The following is a 12,532-nucleotide window of genomic DNA, read 5'->3' on the forward strand; positions in this document are numbered from 1 at the left end:
CCAAACCAACATTTTCGGGTTGGGTTAGGGTTGGATTCAGGCCAACCCGGCCCAAGTTGCAGCCTTAGATATCGTATCTTTCTCACATTATGGGCCCACCCGACCCAAATTGCAGCCTTAGATATCGTATCTTTCTCGCATCATGGATTTTCCCGTGAATAAATCATAAATTTTAAGTCTATAAAGTTAGAAGTAAAAAAATTGTACGAATACTTGATATATATGAAGGATACTATGACCCTACAAGATGGGTCAGCAATAACCCAAGTCCAACCCCAATCCAGTTCGGGTCAAAAAAATAAAACCGTAACCTAACCCTAAAACCAAATATACCTGACCCTAACATGACCCCCTAGCCGGATTTACCATGACCGATTGTCGATTGACAACCCTACGTATGCATGTGCGTTGCACGGAATAATGTCAACAACAAAAGCCGGTAAAGAGAAACGTTTTTCGACCGTTGAGCGTTTTTTATAAATCGAATCGCCTGTAAAGTGTAAAACGCTCCGGTGCCAACTGCCAAATGCCCAACTTGCAAAAGCAGTATAGCTGACGCCACGCCAACCTCACGATAAATTCTCGATAAAATGGTCATTCGTGTCCGTACCAATTCTATCTCGTTTGGCCTTCGGAAATCGTTAGTCGTACTCATCAAATCCGCGTCGCCCTCCCACAGTACCAGGTGTTCAAGCCGTTACGAAATGTTCTGACAAAAAAAAAAAAGGAGAGAGAGAGATAGAGGTACAAGAAGAAAAAGATGGAGCAAACGGAAGCGATTGACACAGATCAGTCTGAAAAAAATAAAAAATCTTCAACTAGCTTAGTTGGGCAAAGACGAAACCCTTAAGGGGCCGATAAGAATCAATTCAACTTGATTGGGTTCTCGTTCTCCAGACATTATAAATAGGCTGTGAGAAATCTTCATAGATTTTGTTGAAAGTTCCTGGTTCAAAAAGAAGAAGAAGAGGAGGAGGAGGAAGCGGAGATGAAGTTCTGTAAGAGGTACCAGGAATACATGCGAGGGCAGGAGAAACAATTACCTGGGGTTGAATTCAAGATGCTCAAGAAGATTTTGAAGAAATGCAGAAGAGATTTTCAGTTACAACAAGGCAGCGATGGGGAACATGATGTCTCGACATGTCCCCAACAATGCCCAGGTATTCTTTCCTTTGGTTATTTGATCAGTTATAATGTAGATCCTATTGATTGATTTGATGGTTTCCTTTATTAGGGATCGCTCTTTGTCTCAATGCCCTTTTCCTATATTTTTTTCGTTTGCTTTTCCATTGTTTTCTCTTATATTTTAGGTTGTTTAATGTTGCTAATAGGCCACCATGGTTCTGATACGATATATTTGCTGTTTGTGGTAAATGGATTGACAATGATCATGGCTGGGTCACTGGTCTTTGTCAACTCGGTTTTTTTTTTCGTTTCCTAGGTGTGAATTATCAGAAAATAAGGGGGAATTGTCAGGAGATTTTGTCTCTATTTTTCGATGTTTTTTTTCCTAATATATTTGTTTTGTTAAGAAGAAAGCTTTTCATGCTTTGGGTTTATTCAGGGACATGATCTAGAAAACTACTTACCAAGTTAAAGAAATGCAGTTTTTATCTCCTTTTTTTCTTCTGATTATCTATTGGAATTATAGAAAATTGTTTCTTTCTGCAAAACACCAGAAACTTGAAACCCGTTTGGAATTTTGAAGTTTTAAACTTCTAATTCACAGAGTGCTGCATAGGTGGGGGACATTGATAGTTTCTTTGGTTCTATTTTCCGGTTTATTTGTTTCCTAAATACCACACAACACAAGAAAGAGCCTCCGTATTCTTTTTTTCTCCCAAATAGACTACAATGCAAGCACAAACGGCTATGCTTTGGTTGCTGCTGAAGAAAATGATGGAAAACTGATCAGACGTCCTGCATTTTTTAATGGCTCTCTTATACTTGTTTTTCCTCTTCTAATTAATTTGTTTTTTAACACCGAGTTCAACTTTTATTAGTTGTGAATTGTGATGAGTTCACATCATATGGCATAAGTTCATATTCTACTTCCCAATTCACTGTATGCACATTAAAACCCAGAAGTGTCAGGTCTGATTTCAGGGAACTTGGGAATCCAATGCTAGAACTTTTCTTATTCAGTCTCTATCAACCTTTCCATTTTGACATTTATAGTTTCCTAATGGTTTTTGATTGTATTGATTTGTTCTCATGGTCATACATTTTCAACAGCATTAGCCTTCAATTATACTTGATTATGATCCCATTTATCAACCATCTTCGTATCCACCACTTATTTGTGATCTTGATCTAATGTAGTTTGCGATGGGACCTTCTTTCCCTCCCTTCTGAAGGAGATGTCTGAAATCTTGGGTTGTTTTAATGAGCGTGCACAGAAGTTGCTTGATCTACATCTAGCTTCAGGCTTCAGAAAGTACCTTATGTGGTTTAAAGGCCAAAGACAAGGTAACCATGGTACTTTGATTCAAGAAGGGAAGGACCTGGTTACCTATGCAATTATCAATACCATTGCCATCAGAAAAATCCTAAAGAAATATGACAAGGTATGTTTATCCATTTAAGCAGCTTGTTTGGTTACCATGTGGATAGAAATCATTTCATATTTAGTTTCACATGCCATTTAAACCCAGAATCTTTATTACCAAAATGAATTTTTTTCCAGTTGTATATAAAAACCAAAATGAATTCATTTCTTGAAATCCTAAAAGGACCTTGGTAGTTAGTTACTTGGTTCTACATTTTCTGCAACTGGAAATGGTTTTATTTTAATTGGTGCTTTTAATAAATGCAATAGAATGTCACAGTGGAATCATTTAATTTCTGGTGGAATCTAAACATGCTAGAGATATATCACATTTGCTTCTGGTTTAGTGGATGGGTACTTTATTTAATTTTTTATTCTGGATACAGATCCATTACTCTAAGCAAGGGCAGGCCTTCAAATCACAAGCTCAAAGCATGCATATTGAGATCCTTCAGTCTCCGTGGCTCTGTGAGTTAATGGCCTTCCACATTAACTTAAGGGAAAACAAGACCAAGTCCCAGGCAGTCAAAGGGTTGTTTGAAGGCTGCTCCCTCACGTTCAATGATGGCAAACCATCACTATCATGTGCTCTATTTGATTCTGTGAACCTTGATATTGATCTGAGTTGTTCTATATGCTTGGTGAGTCATAATCTGGTTTTGAAAGATACAAAACCTTAAATCTTGTATATACATGGTTACTCATAAAAAGGATCTTATTTATACATGGCCCTCATGGTTGATGAATACTTTTGAACCCATGTTTCAACTCTTTCAAATGATCATAATCATTTATTCTACAAATTTCTTTGCACAATGTCACAAGTAGAGCAACTGTTTAGAGGAAACTTTTAGAGGGACAAATAACTAATATCTTTTGGACAAGTGGATTTTTTGGTATCCTGTAAGTTCACTTAGGCAAGAACTTCTCATCTTCCCTAGGCTTTTGTAGAGTAGGCATTTAAGTTAATCAAACATTTTTTTAAGTTCTAACTTGGTAGGCAGTGTAGCTGACCTAATTGAAGGCTGTTCTTCTTGAAGTATTTCTTCAACTTTTTCAACAAGGATTTGAAGCTGTCCAATATGTATGTTATCAATTTTTGGTCATGATGAAGTAGGTGACATTTTTGTTGCTGGAATTCTTAATGACCAACTTAGGGAATTTCGGTGTATTTTTTGAACCCCAGGCATGCACTCCCACAGAACATGGGAGAGTGAGTAAACTATTCTTCCTCTTCTATGTAATAAGAACCATAATAAATAATCTTATATCTAAAGTTTCCATTTTGCTATGGCATTGCAGTGTGATTTTCTCTGAAGAATTCATTTGATTTATTTGTTACAGGACACAGTTTTTGATCCAGTATCTCTAACTTGCGGCCATATCTTCTGTTACATGTGCGCTTGCTCCGCTGCATCAGTGACTATAGTAGATGGATTAAAGGCAGCGGATGGTAAAGCTAAATGTCCACTATGTCGAGAGGTAAATATCTAGCATCTTTTCAATTTTTGGGGCCTGATACATCTCCCTCTCCCCAAATACTAAAAAAAGTAATAATAAACAAGTGCTTGTGCTGTATTTTATTTAGCTTATAAACTGGCAAGTATGCTAGCATTGGATGCAACAATGCAGCCAAAGCATACCAGGAAAGAGATATTTGTGAGTTATTTAGTTAATAAGAAATATGTTTCACATGGCCTAACCAAAGTATGTTGAATAAACTAAAAGAGTTGGAAAAAAAAATGACGAACCTTTAATTCTAATTTGGATAAATTAGATTTTTTCCCTTTTCCTGCTCTGGTGTCAAATCTGTAACTTTTACAGTTTAATAAGATGTAAGTACAGGAATTTCCTCTTTCTGATTTTCTATTAAGACTTTCCATTTTGCCTTGTCAGAACGGTGGGAATCTCTTCTTTTCCTTGTGCCTTGTGCATAATGCAAATTCTCAGGCCTTTTAGAAAGAACCAGATAGGCCTTGTTTAGAATTTAGATGTATCCAGTGCTTATAATTGAAGTATACAATAGAGTCATAGACATTTCCTTTGTTGGATAATAAGTTAATAACTACAATGTTACCATGTTGATGTAATGTTGAAATTGATTCAGGCAGGAGTATTTGAGGGTGCTGTACATTTGGAGGAGCTTAACATTCTATTAGGTCGAAGGTATGCTTTAGTTGAATGTTCAATTTGTACTGCAATATTATATTTCTGATCCACATCATGGATCTCCTTTTGATCAACTATAATCAACTAGAAGCCAAAATTGCAACTGAAATCAGTCTTCCTTCCTGAAAATTTGAAACCACATTATGAAGGCCACCTGTTGTGGTAAGGTTCTTGCTTTCATTCAACTGAGCTTTTGTCCCTCTGTGCATTAACAGCTGCCCTGAGTATTGGAAGGAACGTCTTCAGACAGAACGACTGGAGCGAATTCAGCAAACAAAGGAGCACTGGGAATCCCAGTGTAGAGCTTTCATGGGGGTCTAATAGAAATCCAAAAAATGTCAAATTCAGCTTCATTTAGACCTCTTAGCAAAAAGAATCAGATTAGTTTTCTCAGTTTCATTGATGATTTATTCAGGTTTTTTTTTTCTTAGTCTTTGTAGCCTCATGGCATTGTATCTTGGTACGTGCCATAGCCAAGTGTCTTGTACATATCTTTTATGTTCTGTATTCTTGATGTAATTAAGGAAAAACTGCACCATGTGAATCTCTCTCTCTCTCGTGTGTGTGAAAGTCTCAGTCGGCACAAGAGGCCCATTGCATTACACCTTCAAAAGATGATAAAGCATAAACAAATCGGTCAAAATACTGGTGGATGTGAATATTCTGTAGGGAAATTTGCCGATCAGTACTTGGGCTCCTGTGACAATTTGGTACTCAAACTTTAAAATGCCACTGCCCAATCCGATACCTGACATTAACGAACCGTCAATCAGGATGTAAAAAGACGTAATTACCCATCAGGTTTATAATAATCGATTGAGATGATTTTTTGAAATGACAAAAATGGTCTTTACTATATTAACTATTCTCTGCGAGTGTGAACCATCGTTCATTGTATTAACTTTTTCTCTGGAGAGATCAATTCTCTCCGCCGGTGTTGATAAGCAGAATAAGATGCCGGAAAAAAGCTAAAATCAATGGAAAAACATCGTTGAAGAGCATATCTCCATTTATTTGGAAAAATATTGTTGGAACAAGCGCATTTGCCGTCGTTAGAATTTTTTTTAATCCTACCATCGTCGGAGAAGACGAATGCTAGTTGCCAGCGCCGAATGGACAGCTGTGATTATTTGGCGATTACTCAACTAATGTTTCTGATCGTGCGTGATCTAGATGCTCCTAGCTGGAGAGTAGCTCGAATGTTGATACTTTGTTGGTCGGTTGAATTGCAAGAGAAAGGATTAAAGAACCCGGGGGCCTAACCTAGCGACGTCGTTCCGATGCTTAGTTAGTACTTGCTTAGTAGATTAAGAGCTGGAAATCAGTAATCTAGAGAGTTAGAATGCATTTAATCGCGTGTACCTGGGTACTGAGGACTGATGCCTTTATATAGTTTAGTTGTCGTGAGCCTCAAGGAGCCTCTCCGAGATCTACGGACTGAGCCGAAAGAGTCCATTCCACTTCGGGAGGTGACTAACGTGCTAGCTGATAAGGCTTATCGTGTCCACCCGATTCAGGCGGGATGTGGATAAGGGCTACGGTTGCGTGGCATGATCCCAAATGGTTCGAAGGCAGTTGGCGGGCTTCTAGAATCTGCTACGTGTCATCTCCGACAGATTTGATCATCCAAGATACCCAAACCTCGGTGCTATCTGAGGTGACCAAGGCGCCCGAGGTGACTTAATTCACCAAGGTGGCGGGAGGTGCTGAATCATCATCTAGCTGGCGGGCCGCATCCACGTGTCCTCTTCTTATCAGGTCAGGCCAAATCACCCCTCATCAATTACCCCCATCCTCGTGCAGGGGTCCTGACCCGGTGCAAGGAGTCCGTGACGAGTTGAGGTGGATTTGGCCTTAGTTACCTTCAGGGCCAATGGTCGATCTGGCAGTTTGACCCTAATGACCCGCCCCATGTCTGCTTCCAGTCGGTGTCATCTGTCCTTGTCTTCGAAATCGTCTCCTCCTATCTCCGGTCTAGGTAAGTCTCCTTCATTTCTAGCTTGTTTTCCTTCAATTACGGTGTCGAGTATTAGCCCTAGTAGCTTACTAGATGCTAGTAGCGAGTCAACTGGGACCGAGGTGGACTCCTCGGGCCAAAAGGTTGAGTGTGGTCCTGCCGAGGTGAGCACCTCGACACATGGTTCCATACCCAGTCCATCCGAGGCAGACTCCCACTCAAAGGAGCGGAAGGACTCCGGAAAGGAAGCCTCGACCTCCCATAGTTCTTAGCCAAGGCCAGACAGCTTCCGTCCTTTTGTGATGACTGCGGAGAGACTCCAAACACTAGTAGAGTACTACAAGTTTCCCGAGGACCATGGCTAGAGTATTCCCTTAGAAGGGCATCCCTGGGATCAAGATCCTGACGAGGTCGTAGTGTTCGAAGAGCAACTAACAGTCGGGATGTGCTTCCCACTCCACCCATTCATTGTAGAGATCCTCAAGTTTTTTAACATCACCATAGGCCAGCTCCACCCGAACTCAATTCGCTCCATAGTAGGTACCATTTCCCTGTTTCATCATTTCAATAAACCTTTGACCATGGATACTTTTAGTTTGATCTATTCCATCAAGAAAAACTCTGCCAGTCTCCCTTCTTCTGAATACCACAGTTACTACCTGACCCCCCGCCCTGGATACAAGATCTTGTGCGGTTTCCCCAATAAAGTCCCAGCCTAGAAGAGACGCTATTTCATTATTACTGTTGCTAGGGGTGGCCATTTCCGACGCACTGGAGGATGGCCATCAGTGACCCTGGCATTAAGCTAGATAAGGACATGAAGAAACAGATCTACGCATGGGCGAAGTTTAGGTTGGAGTTGGACGTTTTCTTGGCCGAGGAGAAGTTAGTTAATGCAGGCCTGAGTCTAGGTAAGTACCATGGCGGATATCCCAATCTCCAAGCTTTTATCTGACATGAAAATGAAGAAGAAGAGAAAGGCATTCACATCTAACCTCCATCCACCGAGCCCGTCGCCACTCCCACTATCCCTATTGCCCTGAGAAGGAAGGAAGACGCCTCTATGATTGACTTGGTTGAGATGTTCCAGGAGTCCGAGCCCCAGCCCATCTGTCCCGAGGTCACCGCTTCCGGTGCAATTCCTGAGGAGGGCCAGAGCATCTTTGACGCCCGAGTCGCCACTCTCAAAAGCAAGGAAGCTGCCTTTCCTGTCGAGGTTTCCAAGTGCGCTAGGATGCCACGCTCCAAGCTCGCTGCCACGGTGTGGGGTCATTTGATGGTGGAATGTTTTTTATTTCACTTCTCAATCCTTTGTGTTTTTTCTATCTTGCTAATCGGCACAACTCTCTTGTAGACGAGCTCAATAATTCACTCATTGGTGGAGCAGTCTGACCGTCAAATGGAGTTGTTGCAAGTCTCGGATTCGAAGGTGAAGGTTTTGGAGGCCAAGGTTCTAGTTGCCGAATCTAAAGTGACAGAGTACCAGGCCAGGACACTAAAAGCCGTGGAGCTGGCCAGGAAGTGGGAGGCTAAGGCGAAGCGGAAGGATGAGCGCATTCGTGAACTAGTGAAGGAAGTCGAAGAAAAGAAGGCTCTCCTCGTTGATCGTGAGGTCATCATCTCCCAATAGATAAAGAAGGCCGACATTTGTGTTGTTCGAACTTATAAGGCTTCTTCGGAGTTTGACGATTTCGTGAACGAAACAGCAACCTCGACATTCTGCAAGGGCTTCAAAGTCTGTTGTTGGCTGGCCAGGCATGCATTTCCCCAACTCGACCTCCAACCACTCACAACCATCGGGATTTCTACAGAGACAATAATCTAGGCAGTGGGGGAAGATCCAGATTCCGAGGAGGATGGTGACGACGGTGTTGGTTTGGAAGCCGGAGAGAAGTCGGGGAACTCTGGTGTAGCAGCCGATGAGGTCATGGAGACCGATGGGGTTGCTACTACGAGCACATCCATGGAGGTGGACCCGACAAAAGATCCCGAACTTGTTGAAGGAGGGGGTGAGGAGCCCCATCAGGATTGATATTTGCCTCTTTTCTTGGACCTCTTGTACATATGTAATGCCCCAAGCCTCCGAGCTCAAATAAGTAGTTGTTTCTTTTTCTTTTTCTTCTTCTTCTTCTTTTTTTTTTTTTGAAATGTACTGAACCCTCTTTTTTAGTGAAGTAATGTGCCAAGCTGGTGAGCTAGGCATAGGTAGGAATAATCCGAAGTCAATGTACATCGAGGTGTGCCAACACTGTAGGGTATGTCCTCGACCTATCTACACGCCAATGAGGCTGAACGCAAACTACTTTATTTTGCCCATGCCGGAGAGGCAACTAGGTCTTGTGTTGCCCATGCTGAAGAGGCGATTGGGTCTTATGTTTCCCATGCTAAGGAGGCGATTGGGTCTTAATTGGCACCAAGGTCTTTTGTCAGCTCGACTCCATAGCCCTTAGGCTGTGGGAGCGACTTGTAGTCCACTCTCTAATTCATGCTTTGACCAGCTCGGTGGTCTTCTGGACTTAGTAAATTTTTTAAATGTGTCTAACTCATGAGCTCATATGTAGTCTTTTTAGGTTGTCGATGTTCCAAGCTCAAGGTACCTGCTTCCCTTCCATCGTCTCGACCTCGTACGTCTCTTCTCCGAACACCCGTCTCACTTTGTACAGACCCTCCCAATTTGGTCCAAGCTTCCCTACACTGGGCTCAAGGACCATCACCTTTTTGAGTACTAGGCCGCCAACTCGGAACTAGCGCTTCTTGACCTGGGCATTGTAGTACCGAGTTACACGTTGTTGGTAGGCCGCAGTCTAGATGTGGGCTAGGTCGCATACCTCCTTGATCAGGTCTAAATTAGTTTGGAGTTCATCGTCATTTGCTTCCTTATTGTATGCTTCAAGCTGCAAGGTTGGTACTTCGATCTCGGTTGGGATTACTACCTTTGTTCTATACGTCAGGTTGAAAGGCGCTTCTCCTGCCACGGTCTTGATAGTTGTTCTGTAGGCTCAAAGGACACTAGGTAGATCGTCCACTCACAAACCCTTAGCTCACATTGATGTGTCTAGAAGCCCGTCGTTAAACACTTTGGAACACCAGTTTAAAAATTTATAATTTTTACCATTTCTCAAACAACTACTAACGCAGTAAAGTGATGAGAATAGGTGGTATCCACAGAGAAGCGATGGAAAAATTAATATGTACTCAAATCCGGACAAAAGAACACAAGAGGGAGTTGCAAAAATATAAAAATTAATTAATTAAACTAGAAAAATAACAAATTCGAACAGTATTGAAAGTGGAAAGTGTAGAAACACAAATAAATAAATAAATAAAATGAAATAAAAATTGTAATCCGATCAGAGGTAGCAGTCTCCGGATCTCTCCTTTGACCCTCGAACTTCTCAAGCTATGCCTTCCATCTTACCTAGCTGAATTTCAGATCTGCAGAAAAGAAATAAAGTACAAATTAAATCTAATAAAAGTAAAATTTGCAGGAAGGAAAAATGAACTGGAAATTAAAGAATAGTAAGTAATTCTAAAACTGAAGAAAAAATGGTTGGGATTCAAATCCAGATGTGGCAGTAGTGTTGTTGGCGAGCTGCAAGTAGGAACCTCTCCTCTTGCCTGGGCGTCCTCCTCTTCCTCTACCCTTGAACTTCTCAAGATCAACCTTCCTTCTTACCTGGGTGAATTGACCAACCCTTTCTCAGGAGCACTTGAGTCCTTTTTATAGAGAATGTTGGATACAAATGGGATTAGAGAGAAAGATGGGGGCGACATCTGAGTTTTATCAAAGTTATGGGCACCCTAAGGTTTCTAATGGAGGATTAGGATGATTTTGGGGAGATCCTAAGGCTAAAAAGAAAAGAAGAGGGCACCCAATATTATGTTTGGCTGAGATTTGGGCACCCAGAAGTGAATGGGTGAAATGGAGGCTCCTAAGGATGAAAGGTGGAGATTAGAAGAGGTGGGAGGGTGGAGATTAAACACCTAAGGGCGGCTAGGGTTTGCTAAGAGTGAAAAGAATGGGTTAAAAGGCACCATAGGGTTTGTTAAGATGTGGGGAGCATGCTAATACAGTAGGAGGGAAGCCAAACTGGGTTTAGCAGCTAGGAGGTGCCCTCTTGCTTTTAGTTTTTCACAAAAACACCCCTCTCTCAACTGGACTTCACACCAATTTCCCAAAATCTACATTTTAGCCATGAAAACTTTCTAGTTTTCTCCAAAATTTGCATAGAGACCCTCAGAGGCCACAACATTGCATTCAATTGAAAAAATGACACATCTTGACTATCCTAAAGCCAAAAATACCCCTGAATCGATGCCCTTAAAGCATCAAAATGCAGAGTTATCACACCCCCAACTTAACCATTGCTAGTCTCTTAGCAATGCTGCCTTAAAATTACACTGAGCAAAGAGATCATTTCCATCTCAAGATCATCCCTGACAGAATTAGCCAAGCATCCTGATTCTAACATTCTCAAACTCTGTATAGATCGGTATTTGGCTTTAGGGGTAAAACCATCTTGTTTTGAATATTACAGAAACTTGGCTTAAAAATCTTATTTACCATTCCATTTGTAGATTGTCTTGATAATCTGAGATTTATTTTAAAATCAGACAAGTATTCTTCTTATCATTTTTTACAATGGATTTTCTACCCCTGAACTTGATTTGCACACTTATTTCTATTGTTACTTTCCACCATTTGACACGAATCTCGACACTTACCTTAGGTGAAGAGACCTGGCTACTAAGTCTAGGGTGTCCATTGACCTTTTATTCTCTCTCTTTTTTTTCCAGCACTATTCAGGGTAGTCCACTGTTTCTAACAATTTGAAGACTTTTTGTCTAATTTCTCCATCTTTCTCTTCTTATCTTGGTAGGGGAAAACTTGGGAGTATTTTCTAATTTCTAAACAATTATGAAAATATTCAAATAAGACTAATTTTGACTCCTATCACTTGCTACCAATTTCTACAAAATTCAATATTCTTTTATCAAATACCTCAACTTTTTCTGTTTGGGAATCTCTTTTAGTGGAAAAATTTTAAAAATTTTCAGTGAAATTTTACTTCTACATATTTAAAGGCTTAGCTTCTCAATTTCAATTTTTTTCTTTTTCTCTCTTTCCTCACCTCCAACTTAAATGACATTGTCCCTAATGGCATGACTAGAATGATGCAAAAAGGATTTGGGCCAAAGGGAACAATGAATAGGGTTTTCTTGAGGGGTTCAAGATTTGCCACCTCGTTTTGAATCAAGAAAAGAAAAACAACTCAAATCCTAAAAGCAGAAATGCTAAAAACTACGTTGGGTTGCCTCCCAACCAGTGCTAAGTTTAACGTCTTCAGCTAGACACATTCACTAATTTCTTCCATCCACACTCTTAGACTCACTTTCTTCTGTATACAAACAAGACTCAGATTGGGCTAACCAAGGGGTAGACAGGTCCTCTAAAAAGTCATCCACTATATCTACCGTGAATCTATCTCCCCCTAGGTCTGGATACTTGGAAGCACTAAAAACATTCAATTGGACCTTTTGCTCTCCAAATGAGATGTCAATTTCCCCCAACTTGCAGTTAATATTTGCATTGGTCGTTGCTAGAAATGGTCGTCCTAAGATTATCGGGTTATGGTTCAGTTATTTGGTTGGGGTCATGTCTAGGACAACAAAGTCTACAAGGAAATAACAATTCTCTATCCTAGCACTGACATCCTCGATAACACCTCGAGGAGTCTTGACCGACCAATCAGCGAGTTGCAGAATTACCGGGGTAGGTTTCAACTCGCCAATCCTGAACCTTTTGTATATGATGGACAGGAGTAGGTTTACACTGGCCCCAAGATCCAATAGGACAA

General features: G+C 41.0%; 1 protein-coding gene across 1 annotated transcript; it reads left to right on the forward strand.

The window, feature by feature from the left end:
• Positions 1-506: 506 nt before the first annotated feature.
• On the forward strand, positions 507-5,263 carry LOC148861493 (putative E3 ubiquitin-protein ligase BAH1-like 2). The gene is made up of 6 exons (XM_088942001.1): positions 507-1,160; positions 2,323-2,567; positions 2,935-3,189; positions 3,893-4,030; positions 4,656-4,714; positions 4,933-5,263. The coding sequence occupies exons 1-6, from the start codon at positions 989-991 to the stop codon at positions 5,036-5,038; spliced, it is 975 nt and encodes a 324-aa protein (XP_088798127.1). The 5' UTR covers positions 507-988; the 3' UTR covers positions 5,039-5,263.
• Positions 5,264-12,532: the final 7,269 nt, after the last annotated feature.

This window comes from Nelumbo lutea, chromosome 4 (genome assembly GCF_056320005.1).
Source record: "Nelumbo lutea isolate HS-2025 chromosome 4, American lotus-T2T, whole genome shotgun sequence".
Lineage (NCBI taxonomy): Eukaryota > Viridiplantae > Streptophyta > Magnoliopsida > Proteales > Nelumbonaceae > Nelumbo > Nelumbo lutea.